Source organism: Anolis carolinensis, chromosome 1 (genome assembly GCF_035594765.1).
Source record: "Anolis carolinensis isolate JA03-04 chromosome 1, rAnoCar3.1.pri, whole genome shotgun sequence".
NCBI lineage: Eukaryota > Metazoa > Chordata > Lepidosauria > Squamata > Dactyloidae > Anolis > Anolis carolinensis.
The window spans coordinates 252,674,484-252,695,239 of record NC_085841.1 but is presented as its reverse complement, the minus strand read 5'-3'; the positions used below and the strand labels follow the sequence as shown (position 1 = coordinate 252,695,239).

Here is a 20,756-nt window from a genome sequence, read left to right as displayed (position 1 = left end):
TCAGTCCTGTGAAATCATTTCCTTTACCTTTCGGGTTGGGAGGAGAAGTGAAAATTAACTACAAAAGAATAGGTTTGGCTGTCTCTGCCATGTTTCTCATACCAAAGATATCCTGTTTGGGTAGGACTCTAGAAACAAGCAGGACATATGGCATTCAAGGAGCACTATGGATGCCAGCTGTCTCAGTCATGCATGGTTTATTGCTTTAGAGAACACATAATATCTGAATCATAAATTGCTTTGTAAACTGCTGATTAATTTGTTTTATTTAAAGCATTTTGCTTTTATTATGTGGTATTTGCTCAATACCTTAAGGCTTATGCAAAATGTAGGGGAAAATAAATCTGCAAATAGTTTATTTTGATAAAATTGCTGGATAGGTTTCCCAGTTTGTTATTCATATAATTTAGCTGTCAAGCCAACCCTGGCTGGGGAAGTTGGACTGACTTAACAAAAACTGCTTTGCATTTTATCCTGGTCTTCTCATGATATTAAAGGGTACATCTTTAATGCAGTCTGATACTACTTTGACTGTAGTGGCTCAATTTTGTGGAATCCTAGGAGATGTAGTTTGGTGAGGCACCAACACTTTTAGACAGAGAAGGCTAAAGACCTTATTTATTTATTTATTTATTTAATTAATTTATTTATATACCGTTTGTCAGGACCCAGGCTGCAGAGCACCAATAACCATGCACAGAGACCAGAATCTATCTAATATCTTTATTAAAGGATTATATAAAGTCAATAAAAACAAGTGAAGAATAAAGTTCAGAAGTAGACCTTTCAGGAAAGGTCAAATATAGTCCAAGAAAACAATGTCCAATATGTGATATTAGAGTCCAAAGTTATAATCCAATAACCGAAACACACACTTTGCCAAACAAAGTGTGGGGAAATGACAAGGTCCTTTAGTCCAATGGAGCTTGACAACAAGGCTGGAGAGCAAAATAGATTCTTGGCAAACAAGGCTTGATTCAAGGCAACAAGAAGCAAGAGACGAGAACAGGGTCCGTGGCGAGGTCCGCGGCAAGGTCCGGGGAAACAAGGCAGGGCTGGAACAAGGACAAGGTCCTGGAAACAAGGAACTGGAATAGCGAGTCCACACACGATCTCGCTCCCGAAGCTGACGAATTGACTCCGCAAGGATCCCCTTGCGGTTAAACACCTATATAGGATCTTGTTTTCCCGCCAAGGAACACTTTCCCTGGGGAACAAGAAGTGAAACCCATACTGTGTCCAGATGCATGACTCCTTAAGATTTCCCAAGGGAAACAGGCTTAATCAGCTAATTGTCTGGCAGCAATTCTGGCGCTTCTGCGATTCGCCTCCCTAGCGCCTCTATCTCGATTATAATTATCCCGGCGAGAAAACAGGGGAGATTTCTGCTCAAGGCTTGTTTGGCTGACTTCTTGTGGCCAAACATCTTGCAGGTGCAAGGGCTCCAATTCTGGCTGAAACGGTGGGAAACCCAAGTTGTCCTCTTCATCTGCCACAATAGTACTAGGAATGGGACTACATGGCCCATGAGTCATCACACCGTTCTTCTCCCCCAGAGCGGTCTTACACAATGGCAAAATTAGATGCCACATATAATAGAAATGTAGTAAAACCAAACATAAAACACAATTAAAAGCCAGTATCCAAATTAAATTAAAACAATAAAAACCATGTGACCATTACAACAGGGGCAGTAGAATTGAGCCAAAGTCAAAGCCAGTCAATGTTCAACTTCATATTAATCCACAGAATCTATCAGGTCATATCAACCCATATCCATATCCTAGGATGGGCCAAAAGCTTGGTCCCACATTCAGGTCTTCAGCTGTTTTCTAAAAGACATGAGTGAGGGGGCTCCCTTGGCAAGGAGTTCCACAGCCGCGGAGCCACCACCGAAAAGGCCCTGTCTCTCATCCCCGCCAACCACACTTGTGACGGCGGCGGGACCGAGAGCAGGTCCTCACTCGAAGATCATAATCTGAGGGACAGCTTGTAGGGGGGATACATTCTGAGAGGTAAATTGGACCAGACCCGTTTAAGGTTTTGTAGGCCAAAGCCAGCACTTAAAATTGTGCCCGGAAGCCAACAGGCAGCCAGTGGAGCTGCTTCAACAGAGGAGTTGTATGTTCCCTGAATGGCGCTCCAGTTAGTAACCTGGCTGCAGAATGTTGGATGAGTTCCAGCTTCCAAACAGTCTTCAAAGGCAACCCCATGTAGAGTGTGTTGCAATAGTCCAGACGAGATGTAACAAGAGCATGGACCACCTTATAAAACTACAGCTCCCAGGATTCCATAGCATTGAGTCATGGCAGTTGAAGTAGTGTCAGACTGTATTAATTCTACAGGTGAAGGTGCAGCCAAAATTAGGATATCATCCAGTGTTCTGCATTTTGCAGTCCATTTACATAGTAGGACTTTCTCCCTCTCCCTTGCAATTGTCAGTTGTCACAGATCTATCCTAAAGTGTTTAAAAGTGCTGCAGAAGTGAGGTTTATAAACTGGCATGTAGGGTGGTTTATCCCTAGCCCCAGACTGAGAAACGAACCTGGTTTACATACAACTCTAACCAATATCTATTATTATTATTATTATTATTATTATTATTATTATTATTATTAATTCATTTCTGTCCTTTTTCCCATGGGTGGGACTCAAAGCGGTGTACCAAGTTTAAAAAACACCAATACATATACATTGACACATAAAATACATAATCAACTAAAGCATCACATGCTAATTATAATTATAATTATTATAATTATCTGGGTCCCCCGGGGAGAAGAGCGGTATATAAATTAAATAAATAAACATTTAAAAATCCAATTTAAGCGTACCATATATAACAATTAATACTTAGTTGTATTAATTAGTTGTGGCTTTTCTTCTAAAATAAAATGTGTATATGTGTTTTCATGTCTACTTGAAGCAGAACTCGCTCCCAAACATGCAAGTTCTGATTGTATTTCACGAAAGATGTATTCAAGGCACCATGGGATTCTTTTGGTCTGTATGTTTTCTAAAACCCTGAGTTGAGGCATAATTTGTTTTAAGAATGGGGGAAATAATACAGAGTTCTTAAAGCCTAACAACAACAAAAAACAGCACTTATGTATAATTACTTCAAGTTCACTGAACAAAATCCTAAATCACTCTTCTAGATCCTGCTTCAGTGCCGGCTCAATCGTGTGATAAAGAGGCTACATGGAGTATTTAAGGCTATTAAAGTGAAAGAGATGGAGGAGGCATTGCTATCAGGAAAAACTCCTGAAGGTTTTTCTAGTTTTACTTCCATTTTTGTGTTTGCTTTACATAGTGATTTTTTTGTTTGTATTATGAAGGGCAATAATAGCAACCAAGAAAATATGCCTTGATATGCTGCATCAGTTCATAGAATCATGGAGCTGGAAGGGGCGTTAAGGGTAATTAAATCCAACTCCTCACTCAGTGCAATATCTCCAGCTACAGTATTTCCAGCAAGCAGATATCCAGCTTCTTTTGGAAGACATCCAGAGAAAGAGACCCCACCACCTCCCTAGGCAATTGTAGGGCCATTATTTCCATCAAGATGTTCCCTCCAATATTCAATCAAAATCTATTCTCCTTAAAATCATTAGACCTGGCCATATCATCTGGGACAACAGAAAACAGCCCTGCCTTCTCTCTATGGCAGTTGCTGACGTATTTAATGAGGTGCAACCATGTCACTTTTCAATCTTCTCCTCACCGAACTGAGTATACCCAGCTCCTTCAACCCTTTCTGTCTTCTGTTCTCCAATCCATACCTTTTCACACTCTTATTGCCCTTTCTGAAGCCTCTCCAAATTGTCTATATACTTCTTACAATAAAGATGAAGTCAGAATATATGGTCTTGTTACTTCCTTCTTCTTGGACATTATGGCCCTATTAATACAAGCTAAAATAGCATTTATCTTTTTTGCTGCAGCATATTCTCTGCTGTCTCATATTAAGTTTATGAGGAACAATAATCCCAAGTTCCGTTTCACATGTAGTACTCCTGAGCCATATCCTATAGCTGTGCATTTGATTTTTAATGACCTAAATGTAGAATTTTGCATTTGTCTCTTGATTTTAATTTTTTTAAATTTCTGCTCAATGTACTAGTTTATCAAGATTATTTTGAATTGTGTTGCTATCTTCCAATGTGTTGGTTACCTCTCCCAGTCATATATCATCTACGGACCTGGGAAAGATCCACTCCATTATCTAAATCATTCATAAAAATAGATCCACACCATTATCTAAATCATTCATAAAATATTGAACCATAATGGTCCTAGGACAGAAACCCAGGGCACTCCACTTGAGGCTACCTTCAAGTTTGAAGCACAGGCATTGGTTATGACTGTTTGAACACTTTTTTCCACTCAATTATGGGCCTCTCTGGCAGTATTCCCAACTATTCCATATTTAATCAAAATGCTATTGGAAACCTTATCGAATGTTTGCTTAAATCTAGATAAATTACATCCATGCATTACCATTGCAGTGCGCAATAGGTTAAACCCTTGTGCCGGTTGGACTGCTGACCTGAAGGTTGCCAGTTCGAATCCACAAGACTGGGTGAGAGCCCGTCTGTTAGCTCTAGCTTGCAGAGACATGAGAGAAGCCTCCCCAGCAGGATGGTAACACATCTGGGTGTCCCCTGGGCAAGGTCTCTGTAGACGGCCAATTCTCTCACACCAGAAGCAACGCAGTATATTCTCAAGTCACTTCTGACATGATTAAAAAATCACTTGAGCAGGGTTTGTTCCTGACAAACTCATGCTGGTTAATGAGTTCTCAAATGGTGAAATACCCCAGGTCATTATCCTGAATTTCCTGCAGTAAGAAAATGGCTTCCGCTTGCAGTGTGGTAACGCCTCCCGTGCTCTAATGCTGGGCTTCACGTGACAAACACTGAGACACCAATAGATGCAGGAATCACACAATTTTCTTTGCCTCATAGAAGTGCACAAAGGACCAGGCTGTGGCGCAGCTGGTTAATAGCCAGAATAAATCACTACTGACCGAAATGTCATGAGTTTGAAGCCAGCCCAGGTCAGGGTAAGCTCCTGACCATAAATAGTTGCATCAGTCAAGTAGGAATTTAGGTACTGCTTATGCGGGGAGGCTAATTTAACTAAGTTATGACACCATAAAATCTCCAGCAGTATGCAGAAGAGGAGGAAGTTCCATCAAGGACTCGGTGTCGCAGTGGATGATGAAGCAGCAGCTCCCCCTGTGGCCGGAATCGAGCATATCCTCACAAAGACAAAAGCTGGAGTGTTATATTGCCTTTGTGTCTCTGTCTATATGTGGTTGTCTATATATGTCGTTTGTCCAATGGCATTGAATGTTTGCCATTATATGTGCATTGTGATCTGCCCTGAGTCCCTTTCAGGGTGAGAAGGGCAGAATATAAATACTGTAAATAAATAAAAAAGGGTTAACAAAAATGGGAACTCACTTGATGGGGAGGGAATCTGTCTCCTATTTGCCTCTGGAGCACAGATACGGCATAGAATGTGCCCTACTTCATCTTGAGGCAGAAAGGATAGATCATCCCCATATACTGCACTAACTGTTCTTTTGTGTCTTTCCTTCAACAGAACGCAGTGCCTTCAAAGCAGGCAACATAGCAAGCATAAACGAGGAGAAGAGAATGTCTCTTGCTCTGACTGCCCGTCACATACTGCCTTCCGAATCCCCCACTTACAACCCTCCTCAGTGGGCAGATGATCTGGTAGGTACTGCACAAACTTTGTTTCATGCACAAAATTGTTTAAAAATACTTGATAAAATTGGCTGCATGTATAAGGTATGTATGAAATGTAAGTCAATTTTGTGTTTATAACTCTGACCCATGTCCAAGATATCTCATTATGTGAGTCTGGATGTATATGTGTGTATGTGTAAACAAAATCCCCCCTCCCTCCAAAAAATATGATAGCCAAATTACTTCTGGCCCCAAACATTTTGGATAAGTGATTCTCAACCTGTACCTGGAATGGGCTAGCTAGAAGGAGGCAGGAACGACATTCAGGTTGCTGCATAACATCTCCCTCATATTTACAAAAAGTGGGGGAAACCTTGTGTTATAAAATTTTTCTGTCTATTGCTTCAGGTCCTTGTGTCCTATTTGCTGTACCCTGCTAGTGTCTGGTCTCTTAGCCTGCCACTCTCTCTTATGCACTAGGTCACCCACTAATTCCTCAAAACAGTTTTCAGGAGGGTTGGTAAAATAATGCAGTATAGCAAATAAAGCAAATCTTAAATTTAGAACTGCTTTGTATTGGATTATCTAAATTCACACTGCCATATAATCCAGCTCAATGTGGATTTTATGCAGTGTTATGTGTGTTAGGATCCTAAGACTGGTGATTTTAGGTGTGCAAAAAAATTATACTTTTCTTCCCTCAGGCACCAGAGTTACTTGGTATTGTTCCCCTGAAGTCTCCAAAAGTTAAGCTCAAACAGCTTCACCACTTCTATGACCTAAAGGTTAGTAGATGCGCTTGGTTATTATGTCTTATTCTCTGTTTTACTTAATACATTTTGATAGGACTTCTAGACATTTGATCTGCTTTTATTGACATTTGTGAATAATGCATATTTTTCTCCTCCTTTGTTAGCAGATTGTTGTATATAACAGATATTTATTGTGTAATCTTATACTGTACATGCAATGTTAAACACCATTAGGATGAATTCAGTTGGTTATTAGGAAATTCTACAACGTTGTCATATTTTAATTAATTGTTTTTTTATTCCAAGGTCCCTCAGCATTTCAGCCTCATGGGATATCAACCGTTCTGCATACACCAGGCAGCAACCAGTTACAGTGTTCCAAAATATTCCCAAACCCTGAGGATAGGTGCAGAGGTAACCCATCGCTCCATTCTTTTTACTTTCCTTCCACTGTTTATTTTTCTTTGTTATAGGTTCAGCCTTTGCAGGGAGGGGTAAAAAGAAACCTATGCCAAAACACACTTTTTCTTCCTTCTTTCAGGAAGAGCTAATCCCAGTAATACCTGCTTCAGAGGGGGAGCTCCAGCTGGAGGCAGCAGAAGAGGATGAACTTGACACCTCTCTGCTAAACCTTAAAGCTCCTGAAGCTTTGCTGCATCCTCCAGATGATCACCCACTTCAGGTTTTTGTGAGTAACAAATGCTTAAAGAAAACCACCCCTGAAGAAAGAATGAAGAACACAGGGCTATGCAGTTAGATTTTTCTTGCAGAATTTTAAGCCTGTTATCTTAGATCATTTGTAGACACACTCATACGCACTTGGTCCTCTTCATTGGCACAGCAGGAAAGTGGGCCCCAAACCCCATATTCATAATGATTTGACAGTTGGCAGCCTTTATGATGCACAGTAGCTTCTGTTGAGTGTTGTAGGTTTTTACTATACTCCACCTTTGCCATGTGTTAATCAAATAAAAGAAATACTCCAGAGTGTATCGGAGGCTTTCATGGCCGGAATCGCTGGGTTGCTGTGAGTTTTCCAGGCTGTATGGCCATGTTCCAGGAGTATTCTCTCCTGACATTTTACCCACATCTATGGCAGGCATCCTCAGAGATTGTGAGGTCTGTTAGAAACTAGGCAAGTGAGGTTTGTGGAAAGTCCAGAGAGGGAGAAAGAACTCTTGTCTGCTGGAGGCAAGTGTGAATGTTGACGCAACACCCAGGAACGTGAAAGGTGCTGCAGACTAACTCAACCAGAGAAGTCAGCCATAGCAGAGCAGTGATGAACCAATCTGGACACAGCATATTGTTTGATAACATAGAAATGCTTGACCACTCTCACAACCACCATGTCAGGCTACGCAGAGAAGCCATTGAAATCCACAAGCATGTGGAGAATTTCAACAGAAAGGAGGAAACCATGAAAATGAATAAAATCTGGCTACCAGTATTTTAAAAAAATCTAAAATCAGGACAGTAAATAACAACACTCTGAAAACAGAGGAATTCCAGACAGGAAACAATCAGGGCTAGCTAACACCTCCCAACAAAAGATTCCCTCAGACAGGAATCAACCAGGCCTTCAGTGCTAATCAAGGTGATTAATTGCAACATTGTCACTTGCCTCCAACAGACATTTCTTTCTCCCACCCTGGACCTTCCACAAATATATAAACCTCCTTTGCCTAGTTTCCAATATACCTCACAATGCCTGAGGATAACTGCCATAGATGTGGGTGAAACGTCAGGAGAAAATGCCTCTGGAACATGGCCACACATTCCGGAAAACTCACAGCAACCCAAATACTCCAGAGTTTGTAGAAATTTCTGAGTATCCCAGATTTTCAGGAGAGAATGCTTCTGGAGTATGGCCATACAGACCAGAAAACTCACAGTAATCCAAATACTCCAGAGTTTGTGGGCATTTCTGAATATACCAGGATTTTAGGGCATTCTAGAAGAATGGATCAGGTTTAACATGGACCGATCCGTTGTCCAGGTGGACACTGCTGCCATCACCCTTGGAGTTGGATTGTGTCCATATTGCCGTTGCTCCTAATTGGCCAAAAAAATGTTTAAAAGCAATGCTTTTGGATTGGAAAGATTAGCCGTTTACAAGAAACGTTGCCCAGGAAATGCCTGACTGGATTTACTCAGTCTTCAAGGAGGCTCTTTTCCGTGTTCCCCCTGGTGTCACCTTAGATCGAACACTAACATATAGGAAACACTGCATGAACAAGTACAAAGTAGCTGCATGCAATACAATCCTGCGGAAACTTACTGACAGTGCAAGGGGTGCAGACCCACAATTAATAAGAACATCAGCCCTGGCCTTGTCTTACTCAACTGCTGAGTACGCCTGTCCTGTCTGGCACAAGTCTGTCCATGTGAAGCAGGTGAACATAGCACATGCAGAATTATCACAGGATGCCTTAAACCTATACCTGTTGATAAACTCTACCATCTAGCTGGCATTGCCCGCCCCCACCCACCCCCAATGTGCGACGGGAAGTTGCTGCTAACTGTGAGAGAAATAAAGTCGAACATTGTGAAAGCCATCCATTGCATGACTATCTGCCTCCCCCCAGTAGACTCAAATCAAGGAAAAGCTTCATGAGAACCACCACTCCTCTTAATGTTCCTCCAGCAACAGCAAGAGTATCCCTCTGGGCAGCTAAACCAGGCAATTCCAACTGGATGGCCCCCCATGAGGGTCTGCCTCCAGGGGCAAACCAAGAATGGGCAACTTGGAAGTCCCTAAATAGACTCAGAAGCAGAGTGGGCAGATCAAAAAACAATCTGGCAAGATGGTACTACCTGGAGGAATCCTCCACCTTGTGGAGCTGAACAAACAACTCTGCATATGTATGCTTGCCCACAATGTCCTGCCTCATGTACGGAGGAGCAGCTGTTTAAAGCTATGGACAATGCGGTCGCTGTTTCCCGCTTTGGTCTAAAACTATTTAGCTGCTTGTGATTCCTTTATTTTATCACTTTTAACTTATTTATTATGCAGTGCTTTTGACACAAAATAAATAAACTGGCCAAAAGCTCTGTCCAAGCGCCATACCATTGTAGGCACCTCTGCCAATGTCCGAAATGGAGTGTCCACATGACTAGCAAGAAGAGAGGGAGGTTGAGTCCATCCTTCTTATTGGTCACACAGGCTTAACCTTTAAAAGAAGCAAACAATAGGCAAAATATGCTAATATCCTGTTTGGATTTTTGTAGTGTGATTTATAGATTGTGTGTGCCTTATTTAATTCATTTGCATTTAGGATCTTCTTGTTTCAGTGCCACGCTTTCTTTTTCCTCCTCAGAATCCTTGCCCGGGACTGCATGAATTCAAGTCACCATTGCCTTATGCAGAAAGCAGCATTGAGTATCATATTTGCCCCATTCCAAAATATGCACTTACAAGGAAATACCCACTAAAATGTAGTATTCCGATTACTCAAAAAAAATTTCTCGATCACAAGGTAACGTCTGTTTAGAATTACTGGGACCTTGATGGGTAGAAGTTCATCTCCTTGAATGTGCAAAGAGATTCAGCAGCTTCTTCTTATGGTGACAGTGTCTTTGTGCTCATTTCAGGAAGTTATTTGTGGTGTCACTAACTGGAAGAAGTTCCCCTCAGTGATCAATTCAACTTTACCTCATGTGCCAGCTCTGAATGGCATACCAATTCCATTCTGGTAAGAAGGAGCAATCATATTTATCAAGGCCTTATGTTTCTAACAAATAAACTTTTATTGCCCTACGTGACGCTCTTCCACTGAGAACAGTCTTAGAAACAACACTCTCGGAAATGCTAGCTGGAAGTAACTGGTTTCTTGACAGAGAGCTGAAGGCCTTTGCAGAGGCATTTCTGAAAGCTACTTCTCATATAGAGTGTTAAAGCATTTTTAACTTGCTCTTCATTCAGATGAAAAAGCTCTCAGGGTAGCTTATCATAACTAGTTCAATGAGAAACAAGGAAAATAATGTACGGCCTGTCTCAGGTGCCTTGATCTGAGTAGGTGAGCAATCACAAATCCCAGAGATGTTCATTTGTGTAATCAAAGTACATTTAATGCAAATTTAAATGCAGAAATTTGTGTATGAAACATTGAATGTCATTTGTATAAACCAGGATAATCCTAAATTAGGGTCTAGTAAAATATCTGTTGCAATTCTTTTTTCATTTCTTGGAATCCCAGCTGCATTTTTATCCAATTTTTATTTGTAAGCTGCTGCAAAACACTATTTTAGTTTCTTAACAAGAGGAATTCACGGAAAAGGAGTACATTTTAGAAAAACTATATTTTTGTGAAGTGCATTTTTGTACATATTTTCCCCACTGAAATACTTTCTGTGCCCCTTTTTTCAACTATGCATTGTTAACCATCTGTATTTATTTATTTTTAAATTAAAAATATTTTTTGTATTTTGTATTGCTCTGAACACAGTAACAAGATCAAGACTTCTGTTTTGTGGATTTCAGAGCCAAGATACACTGGACACACAAGTCTTAGGAACTTCAAAATGTGATACTTTTGAGAATTTCAAATCCAAGGAAATTATTTTTCATTTCTGTCCTGCTTCCTGGGTATTCTTCAGGGAAGAGGAAGATAGTTGAAGAGCTATTCAGAAGAGGGTTTTGTTCAACACTACGTAACAAAATTTGAAAAAAAAAACTGTTCTTGGTGTTATTTCCTGTTTATTGTGCGGTATTTACTTTGAAAGTAGTTCTTATACTCCAGAAACTTTGTTTTTATGGCTGCCACAAACTATGTTGAATTGGTTGAGACTTGAGGATATTCATTGAAAAACTATAGGAAATGTGCTGCAAGATGTCCTGCAAAAACAACAAAAAAGTTTTTGCAGTTTAATAATTTTTACATGTTTTTATGATAGAACCAATTAGGAAATGACATTGATAACCCAAGAACAAACATTGTGTTACATAGTATTATGGCCACTTCATTACTGTTGTGTTTCTTCAACTTGTTTGCATCATATGCTGACCCTAAGACACACCTCTCACAGGGTTTTCTTGGCAAGTTTGTTCAGAGGACATTTAGCATTGCCTTTCTCTAAAATTGAGAGAAAGATTCATAGTCACCTAGTAAGTTTCCATAGTTAAATAAAGATTCAAGCCCTGATCTTCTAAATTCCTACCACTATAACCACTATCCTAGAATCATAGAGTTGGAAGAGACCTCACGGGCCATCCAGCACAACCCCTTGCCAAGAAGCAGAAAATCGCATTCAAAGCACCCCATTCAAACTACTATATTGTTTAGGCTGTTTACTTATCAATAGTTTTGGGCACACCAAACAGTTGTTTGTGATCATCTTGGATACTGGAATTGATAGTCAAAGGACCTCCCTGTAAGCAATGCTTGGTTAAAATACTGAATGACACATCAGCCTTATGGTTGCTTTCAAGGTGCCATTGAATCAATGGAGGGAAAATCCCTCGATACAGAGGACTAAGTATATATATATAGAGAGAGAGGGGGGGGGGCTGGCACTCTTTAGTTTTTACCCAGTTTGGGTTCTCAGTTGTTATTGAGTGACAACTTCCGTCATTTTTATTTTCTGTCATGTGGACTGGGGATAATGGGAATTGCAACCCAGCAGCACTTGTGGTTCTGTGGTTGGGAAAGACTGAAGGACATTTTAAAATCAGACATCATATCCACAAGTCTTGTATCTAAACTCAAACCCTACTATCCTGACTGAAAAGAACAAATGGCAGCCGTTCGGATTTTACTGTATCACAGCTCCCATCAACACTAGTCATTTCTAATGATGAGAAAATACAGGAGTTGTTGTCTAGTATTTGGAGGATATGGTGGGCTGGATTCAGCCCTGGACTGTGTATTATAGAGCTTGATTATTCAGTATTCATTAGAGATTAAACATTAAAAGGTGGGTCAAGTTTAGAATGAAATGTAATGCAAGGGGTTGTTATCATATGCATTGTTATCTTATACAGTAGAGTCTCACTTATCCAACATAAACAGGCTGGCAGAACGTTGGATAAGTGAATATGTTGGATAATAAGGAGGGATTAAGGAAAGGCCTATTAAACATCAAATTAGGTTATGATTTTACAAATTAAGCACCAAAACATCATGTTATACAATAAATTTGACAGAAAAAGTAGTTCATTACACATTAATGCTATGTAGTAATTACTGTATGTATGAATTTAGCACCAAAATATAACAATGCATTGAAAACACTGACTACAAAAATGTGTTGGGTAATCCAGAACGTTGGATAAGTGAGACTCTACTGTAATTATCTTTGTTACATTTTCAGTATTAATAAGTAGGAATTCTTTGAAAGAGAAGATTTGACAGTACGTAGAAAACTTCACCCGAGAACATTGTGTGTTCATTATTTTTCATCTGAGGAATAATGGATGTTGATATTGATGCCAAGGAAATATATCAGCTACAGCTTTGTAATTCTCTATTCCACAGCACTGATCCTTATAATGAAGAGATGATTCCAAAAGATGTGCCTCCAATTCTGGATGGTTTACCAGAGCAAGACAAAGAGAATGTGATTGATGAGTACGGTTTTCCTCTTCTTTTACTTCTAAATAGTGCTGTTGTGTTTCAAAAAACTGGGATTATAGTTGTTAATGAATTAATTGTATGCCCTCAAACAACTTTGTGAATTAATTTTTAGAGCAAAAGAAGGTGAGGCTACAGTCTTACTTACTCCAGAGATGGTTAAAGCTGAATTTCCACAAATTGATGGGCTATTAGATATACTAAAAGAAGGAAGGTAAGTTGGTGTCCATGAAAATGTTAGGGAAACAGTTAAGAATTGTCTGCATTGATTTAGAGGTTTATTATAAGAAAGCTTCTAGAACAAATGATTTAGAAGTGGCTTTTTACAGTCTCCCAATGGCGCCCTATGTCTATGTTTCTCGGTTTTCGGCCTGCCAGATATTTTGGGGTTCAACTCCCAGAAACCCTTATCATTGACCTTGCAAAACAGCTATGAGTTTAGAACTGAAAGTCAAATTATCTGGAGCACCAAAGGTTCAGAACCAATTATCCAGATAAACCTTCAATTACCTTTTTCCCTTTACAAATGGAGAATTTCATTTCCTAATGTTCATCTACAATGATTAGGAATTATTTCACTTGTATTTGTGACAAAAACACAGGCGAGATGCAAACTGGTTAAGTAGGGGTTTTGTTGGAGTGACTTTTAGCATGAAAGGCAGACCTTCTCAATTGGACAGAACTGTTCTGCTGAGTTCAAAACTTTCCTGAACTGCCCATTTGAGCTATGTGGTCTTAGATTTTTGTAAAAAAGTTATACATTTTTTGATTATATTTGCCAGTGAACTTTATAATGTTGATTTTGTGGCCCTGGTTAAGCCCATTTGTTCTTATTTCCAAGCTCTTAAAGCATCAAAGAAGGTGGTGAGAACTGTTTTGTTTTTGTTTTTGTTTTTTTTGGGGGGGGGGATGTGTTCTTCTGATTGGTTTAATTAAACTGAATTAGTAGTTATGAAGGCATATCCAGTAATTCTGTGTGCATTTGATGAACAGCTCAATTTTGTTTGCGTATTTTAATAGCCACCAGAGAGAGGGACAGGATTGGAAGAAACACAGATATAAGCCTCATCTACACTGTCATGTTGTATTATTAAACTGCATTATATGGCAGTGTAGATGGCCATACACACACATACACACACACACAAGAAACTGCTTGAGAAGCCAGGTTTTGATGGTTTCCACCAAGGTTTCTGTCTCAAAGGGAGTAGCAGCTGGACTGGAAGGATTTTCATAGGGGCCCACGACATAGGAAGAAAAAGTGGGCCCTTTCTCTGTATGCTAGTCACGTATTTCCTTTCAGCTGTTACTTTAAAAATCATCAGGAAAATTAAATGCATTCACTCATGTAGTGTTTTGATTACTTTGTTGCTTAGACCCATTGAAATCAAACAGAACTTGCTTTTCTTAGGAAAAAAAGTTGTTAGTATCCTTGTGGTAGGTAGTTAAGAATTGCTTTCTCTTTCCAGTGATACAAATGGAGATCTTAAAGATCCTTCTTGCATGTCTCTGAACCCAATGCCTGTTTCCAGGTCAGTGAATAATGTGAATATTTAAAAAACATTGAATTGCCACAGCTTGAATCTTTGTAAAAAAAAATCCAAAACACTCTTTTATTACGCCATAGTGGAACAGATTTTGCATTGTTTAGTTTTTTAAATCATGTTTTGTCTGACAAAATGTGATAAGAATCTAAGTAATCTTTTGTACGATGACTTTTGTAGGACAGTTGTCCTTGTTTTAATAGTCTCTGGCTGTACAATAAAGATTGAATTCTGAATATATATTTAAACATTGTAGTTATGCACCTAGAAATGTTATGTGATAATATGTTTATCGTGGCAGAAGCAAACTGAGGGTACAGTTGTAATGTATTTAAAAACACACACAAAGTCAAAAACTTGACATTATACTAGATTTTCCTTGACCAGAAGCTGGCCACTTGGAGTGCTTCTGGTGTTGCTGCGAGAAAGTCCTCCACCATGCATATGGCAGGGTTCAGGCCGCGCTGTAGGAAATGGTCTGGGGTCTGCTTCTCCCCAGACTCACACATCGCCACTTTGTGGCCCCATTTCTTAAGGTTAGCTCTGCATCCCGTGGTGCCAAAGCACAGTCTGTTCAGCACCTTCCAAGTCACCTAATCTTCTGTGTGCCCAGGTGGGAGTTTCTCATCTGTATCAATCAGTATCAGCCACTGATTGAGATTCCGGGTTTTAGCCTGCCACTTTTGGACTCCTGCTTGCTGATAATAATAATAGGTGAAGTGATGTTTGTGGAGAATAATCCAACGAGTCCTTCACTGTGGATCATATGTGTATCTAAGTTTGAACTTTCTTTGTTATTACAAGTGAGCTATTCCAGATTTCAGTTTCCTGACATAAGTTCAGAGTATCCTGAAGGCACTTTGAACATTGGCCCTGATATGAGATCTCCCTCTACCTGCCATAGTCCATATAGCAGAACTTCCCAGCTGTAACCCTGCTTCCTATCATTTCAATTTACTCTATTTACTACAGCATATATTTATGTACAATGTTGTCTCTTACAGTCCTAGAAGTAATTTAGTTCCCTTTGAGATATGTCCTGGACTATTCTTTTATTCCTTTCCAGAGATGCAAGGGACATTGTGGACTGGTATGTTCAAGCCCAGAGCAACGTATTTGGACAAAGGGTTGAAGAAAATATGGAGAAACTCAAAGAAAAGACCATCCAGAAGAGCCTAATCCTAAACTAAATGTTATCTATATATCATGGGGACATTGTTTTACTTGAACCTTTTCACGAATCAGCCAAAGCTGCTGCTGCATTTTTATATATTCAAAGGATTCTGGTGGAAATGCAAGGTGTTAGCTATTATAATTTCATGTAAGCTCTCTCAGTATTGCAAAATAGATGTTACATGAATTATAACACATGTCTGTGTTTCCCCTCACTAGCTGTGCATTTTGTATTTAAGGAAAGATATTATGGGTAAGCAATCCTCTCTCCCATGAGCCAGCTCCATCCATTAATTACATCAAAGCTGAGTGAAAAATTCTGAGCAAGAAATATCATTGGTTGAGGTCTCTCTTGCCTCCCAGATGTTTGTTATTTTACAGAAATGATGTCTGATAAAAGCCTATGTATATATTTCTCTGCATTCAAATTTAGTCCAATCCCTTTCTATCCATGCACACAAAGAGATTATTTTCATAAGACTTTACATACAATGTTTTAATGTATTGCTTTCCAATAAAATGTGGACAACTAGTATACTCTGTATTGACTTTTGTTGTACAGTGGTTTGGCTGCAATTATCGGCTTGATCACAGTGAGCTTCCAGGTGCAGCTCTTATATTGCAAACATCTTTTCTTGTTCATGGAAAACTATGCTGCTGGGGATGTGAGTGTCTGTTTATTACTGTCTTACATTGTGAACCCTCCCAATGATTTCCCACAATTCCTTCTCTTTGTCAGAAAAAAATCCATTAAAGAAGAATAGCTGTACATTTTCATTGGTTGATCTTACAATGGGGCCTCAATACATCTATACAATATATTGTGGACTTCTCTCATCTTGGTTAAAGCACTAAGTGATGTCTTTTGGCTCTTGGCCCACAGTTGGGGCAGTGTAGGTCTATTGAACATGGGTCCCAAAACAAAAGTGAATTGAAGCCAATTAACAGAAGATACTGAACTATTTCAGGCCAGGAGCCGTTTGGTTATCAGTATGGGACCAGCCTCAGCAGCAACAAGCCTAAATCTAAACCTTGATTTGAAACACAAACAAAGCCTGAGGGAAATGTCATGAAAACTAATGTCGGCAAATAAGTCTGAATGTGTTAAATATATCTGCTTCATTTCCCCTGCGTTTGTAATGAAATTCATTTGGTAAACAATTTTGTTTCCTTGCTTAGTTCTCTGTTTTAGGTCTGGCTCACTTATCAAAGGGATATTTTATTAGCTAACTTAATATACATATATATTACAATGTCACATAATGCTTTTCAGTAACACCACAACTGCATAAAAATTGGCCAGCTTATTGTGTTTATTTATTCAAACAGGTTTCTTGAAAATCAGAGACATGCTAATAATAATAACAAGCTGATTACCACAGAAAAATATTGTATACTTTAATGACAGGAATAATTCTTGCTGTTTCTTAATATGTTTTAAAATAATACATATTAACCAGTTTCTTGGGCCCCCGGTGATGTAGTGGATTAAAGCCTTGTGACTTGAACATTGGGTTGCTGATCTGAAAGCTGCCAGGTTCGAATCCCACCTGGGGAGAGTGCGGATGAGCTCCCTCTATCAGCTCCAGCTCCATGCGGGGACATGAGAGAAGCCTCCCACAAGGATGATAAAAACATCAAAACATCCAGGCGTCCCCTGGGCAACGTCCTTGCAGACGGCCAATTCTCTCACACCAGAAGCGACTTGCAGTTTCTCAAGTCGCTCCTGACATGCACACACTCACACAAAAAACAGTTTCTTAAATTAATAAGGGCAGAAGAAATGAGGCTCTTGATTTGCCCTGTGCTTGTTCTATTTTGAAAACTTTAAAAAGCTTCTTTTAAAGTATTAGGATGACTCTGCTGTTTTAGAGTCAATGTGGATAGAGGATTTTTGGTGCTCCTTAATGCAAAATGCTATTATTTTGCAACATTATTGTTTAATTGTTAAATAATGGAATCCTGCACTGTATATTCAGAAATAAATCTCACCACATTCAGTGATACAGGAAACTGGGTAGACAACCGCAGTCAAAGTGCTGCAAAATAATTTAAAGTTCTGATGCTATTACTATCAATTCAGCCAGATTTTGCTTGGCTGCCTTCCAAGTCATCATTGCTGCGTGATACTGATTACTGGCCATACATGTCACTTGATCATGTTTTGCACCCTGCTAAATGAGGATACAAAGGTTTAATTCCCATTCTTTCATACTATATTTGCATATTTAATTTCCTGTGTTGCTGTCTTAAAAAACATGTTTTTGTTATGGCATACGGCTTCATAGCAATGTGTAGTCATGGCTTTAGTTCTCAAAAACAATGTCCAGAGTGGTTTCTTAGAGATAGAAGTTGACAACATCAGTTACCAAACTTACCAACAGCAACTAGACATTTTGTTCTGGTGACCACTGTAGGGAAATTCTAGTATGTTGTTGTGATCGTTGTGTACTTTCAGGCCATTTTTGACATATGGGGTTTTCCTGGCAAGATTTATTCAGAGGTTTGCCATTGAACTTCCTTAGAAACGTGCCCAAGTTAGTCCAGTAGGTTTCCATAATTAGATGGGCATTTGCACCCTGGTTTTAGTCCAACACTCAGACCTCTGTAGTACTCTGGCTCTCACCCACAGGCACCTACATTACATTCTGCTTCTCTATAAAAAATTCATAGCAAATGGCACTGCATCTTTTTACTGCAGAAAGCAAGAAAGCCAATGTTTTCTAATTACTGGAAATCATGGCTCACTATCAGGATGGCCAGGGAAAAAAGGATTTTTTCATGGCTTCATGTGGAAGTAGAGATATGAGGCTCATGGTGGGCCACCACAGTTACTTGAACTCAAGGCCTATGATCCTTAATTATGATATAAAGAGTTGAGTGATGAGTTTTTAGTGGTGTCTGTTTCTTTTCTGTATCCAACTCCTTGATGCATCTTAAGATCCCCTCAACCTTTCACAATTGACATTTGCAGGCTTTTGTCAATAAAGTGTTTGGAGAAATTAATGCTTTCCAAAATTTCTCTTTGTGGTTCATAAGGTGGCACTTATGTACTGGAAATCAAATGCACATGCACATTCTTAATACTGTATGACTAAAACCCATAGCAGTTTCGCTATCTCTCTGCTGTAACCACATTACATCATGGATCAGTGCTTAATGTCTATGGGAAAAGTTAGAATTCCACAGGCCTAACCCATAACTCCCCATCACCATTGGTTTAGGATGAATTGAATTCTTCAAGCCTTCTAATAATAACTGCTTGTGGGAGTTTACACAGAAAGAAACAGATTTGAGCCCTCCTCTAGTTTCTTTTAACTTTTACATGAATATACAGTGTTCCCTCACTTATCGCAGGGCTTATGTTCCAGGACCACCCTCAATAAGTGAAAACCCACGAAGTAGGGACACTATTTACTTTAATATTTATACATTATATTAGTAGTTATACACTATTTTAAGTCTTTATCAACCAATCGTGTGTTGATAAATTGCCTCCTTTTCCTCCCTTTGCCGCTCCTTTTCTCTCCCTTCGGCTTCTCCTTCCTCCCTTCCTTAGGCTGTAAATTGTAATTTTTTATGATTTATAATAGTCTTTTAGAGTTTGTTGAAAAACCGTGAAACAGCGAATCCACAAAAAGCGAACCGCGAAGTAGTGAGGGAACACTGTAGCTGTACTTTGCTGAAGTTCTTACTTGGTTTAGAAACAAGGCTCTGCCTATTTTCTGATCAGCAGACCAGACATCCAAAACCCTCTCCATTGTATGCATAGGCAAAAATTTGTTTAGTTGAGCCTCTAATTTCTTATGAACTCTTGTTAAAGTCTTTTCTTAAAAGAGCTACAGTAGAGTCTCACTTATCCAACATAAACGGGCCGGCAGAAAATTGGAGAAGTGAAAATGTTGGATAATAAGGAGGGATTAAGTAAAAGCCTATTAAATGTCAAATTAAGTTATGATTTTGCAAATTAAGCACCAAAATATCATGTTTTACAACAAAGCGACAGGAAAAGCAGTTCAATACATGGTAACGTTATGTAGTAATTACTGTATTTATGAATTTAGCACCCAAACATTGCAATGTATTGATAACACTGACTACAAAAACATTGACTACTAAAAGGCAGACTGCGTTGGATACTACAGAACATTGGATAAGCGAAGGTTGGATAAGCGAGACTCTGCTGTAATTTGAAATAATGGCATAGAACAATGCTCCTTTGCATAGAGATTAAATTCTGAATTATGTAGGTTTGATAAGATGCCACCTTTGCTCCCCTGCACCAGTTCATAAAAACTATTAACCCCGGTATCAGTAAAAGTACATATCTCTATAGTCCTATGTACATGTGTTCCAGTTGCAATGGAGGATGAGACAGTGGCCCCATCTACATTGACCATTTAATGAAGTTCAAAGTTAGGTTCAAACTGCGGTTACCAAACAAACACTCTCAAAAATGTGCAAAAAAAGCCCTTAATTTACATCAGTTCTCTGTGGTTCATGTCATCACAATCAGTGCCTCACACTGGTTCAAGCATTCCTTATGTAATAATGTGCACAGAAAAACCACTTTCTTCAATACTAATTTGAAACCGCATTGAATGGTCCATATAGATGGGGCCAGTGTGCAATAGATACGACATTCGGAATGGCCTGGACCATGATTGCCAGATTATGTGATTTTAGTGTTATATTGATATGTTTTAAATTCTACGTTTTAATGTTAAATGATGTTGCTGTTTTATGATTCAACTGATTATTGTATGTTACTAACATTGTGTTAGGTCTTTTTATGTAAGGCATTTAATTTTGCCATAATTATGTTGGAAACTGCTTTGAGTCTCCTTTGGGGGAGAAAAGCGGTATATAAATAAAGTAAGTAAATAAATAAATAAATAAAATAGCCCTTACATTAAAATACTTTATATTAGCTGGCTCAGTGACCAGGGTGAGCAAATTATTTTGAGTCTGGGTTTCCTTGAATTGTTATGAGTAGCATAT

General features: G+C 39.1%; 1 protein-coding gene across 4 annotated transcripts in view; it reads left to right on the top strand.

The window, feature by feature from the left end:
- cfap221 (cilia and flagella associated protein 221) overlaps window positions 1-16,290 on the top strand; it is a 33,832-nt gene extending 17,542 nt beyond the window's left edge. For all 4 annotated transcript variants that reach the window (XM_062967415.1, XM_062967417.1, XM_062967416.1 and 1 more), the window contains 11 exons: window positions 3,159-3,270; window positions 5,611-5,744; window positions 6,422-6,502; window positions 6,776-6,883; window positions 7,011-7,157; window positions 9,787-9,945; window positions 10,061-10,161; window positions 12,943-13,035; window positions 13,154-13,252; window positions 14,508-14,570; window positions 15,649-16,290. In XM_062967415.1, the coding sequence (XP_062823485.1) occupies window positions 3,159-3,270; window positions 5,611-5,744; window positions 6,422-6,502; window positions 6,776-6,883; window positions 7,011-7,157; window positions 9,787-9,945; window positions 10,061-10,161; window positions 12,943-13,035; window positions 13,154-13,252; window positions 14,508-14,570; window positions 15,649-15,772 (1,221 nt within the window). In that variant the 3' untranslated portion in view covers window positions 15,773-16,290. The remainder of the gene's footprint in view (window positions 1-3,158; window positions 3,271-5,610; window positions 5,745-6,421; window positions 6,503-6,775; window positions 6,884-7,010; window positions 7,158-9,786; window positions 9,946-10,060; window positions 10,162-12,942; window positions 13,036-13,153; window positions 13,253-14,507; window positions 14,571-15,648) is intronic.
- The last annotated feature ends 4,466 nt before the right edge of the window (window positions 16,291-20,756 follow it).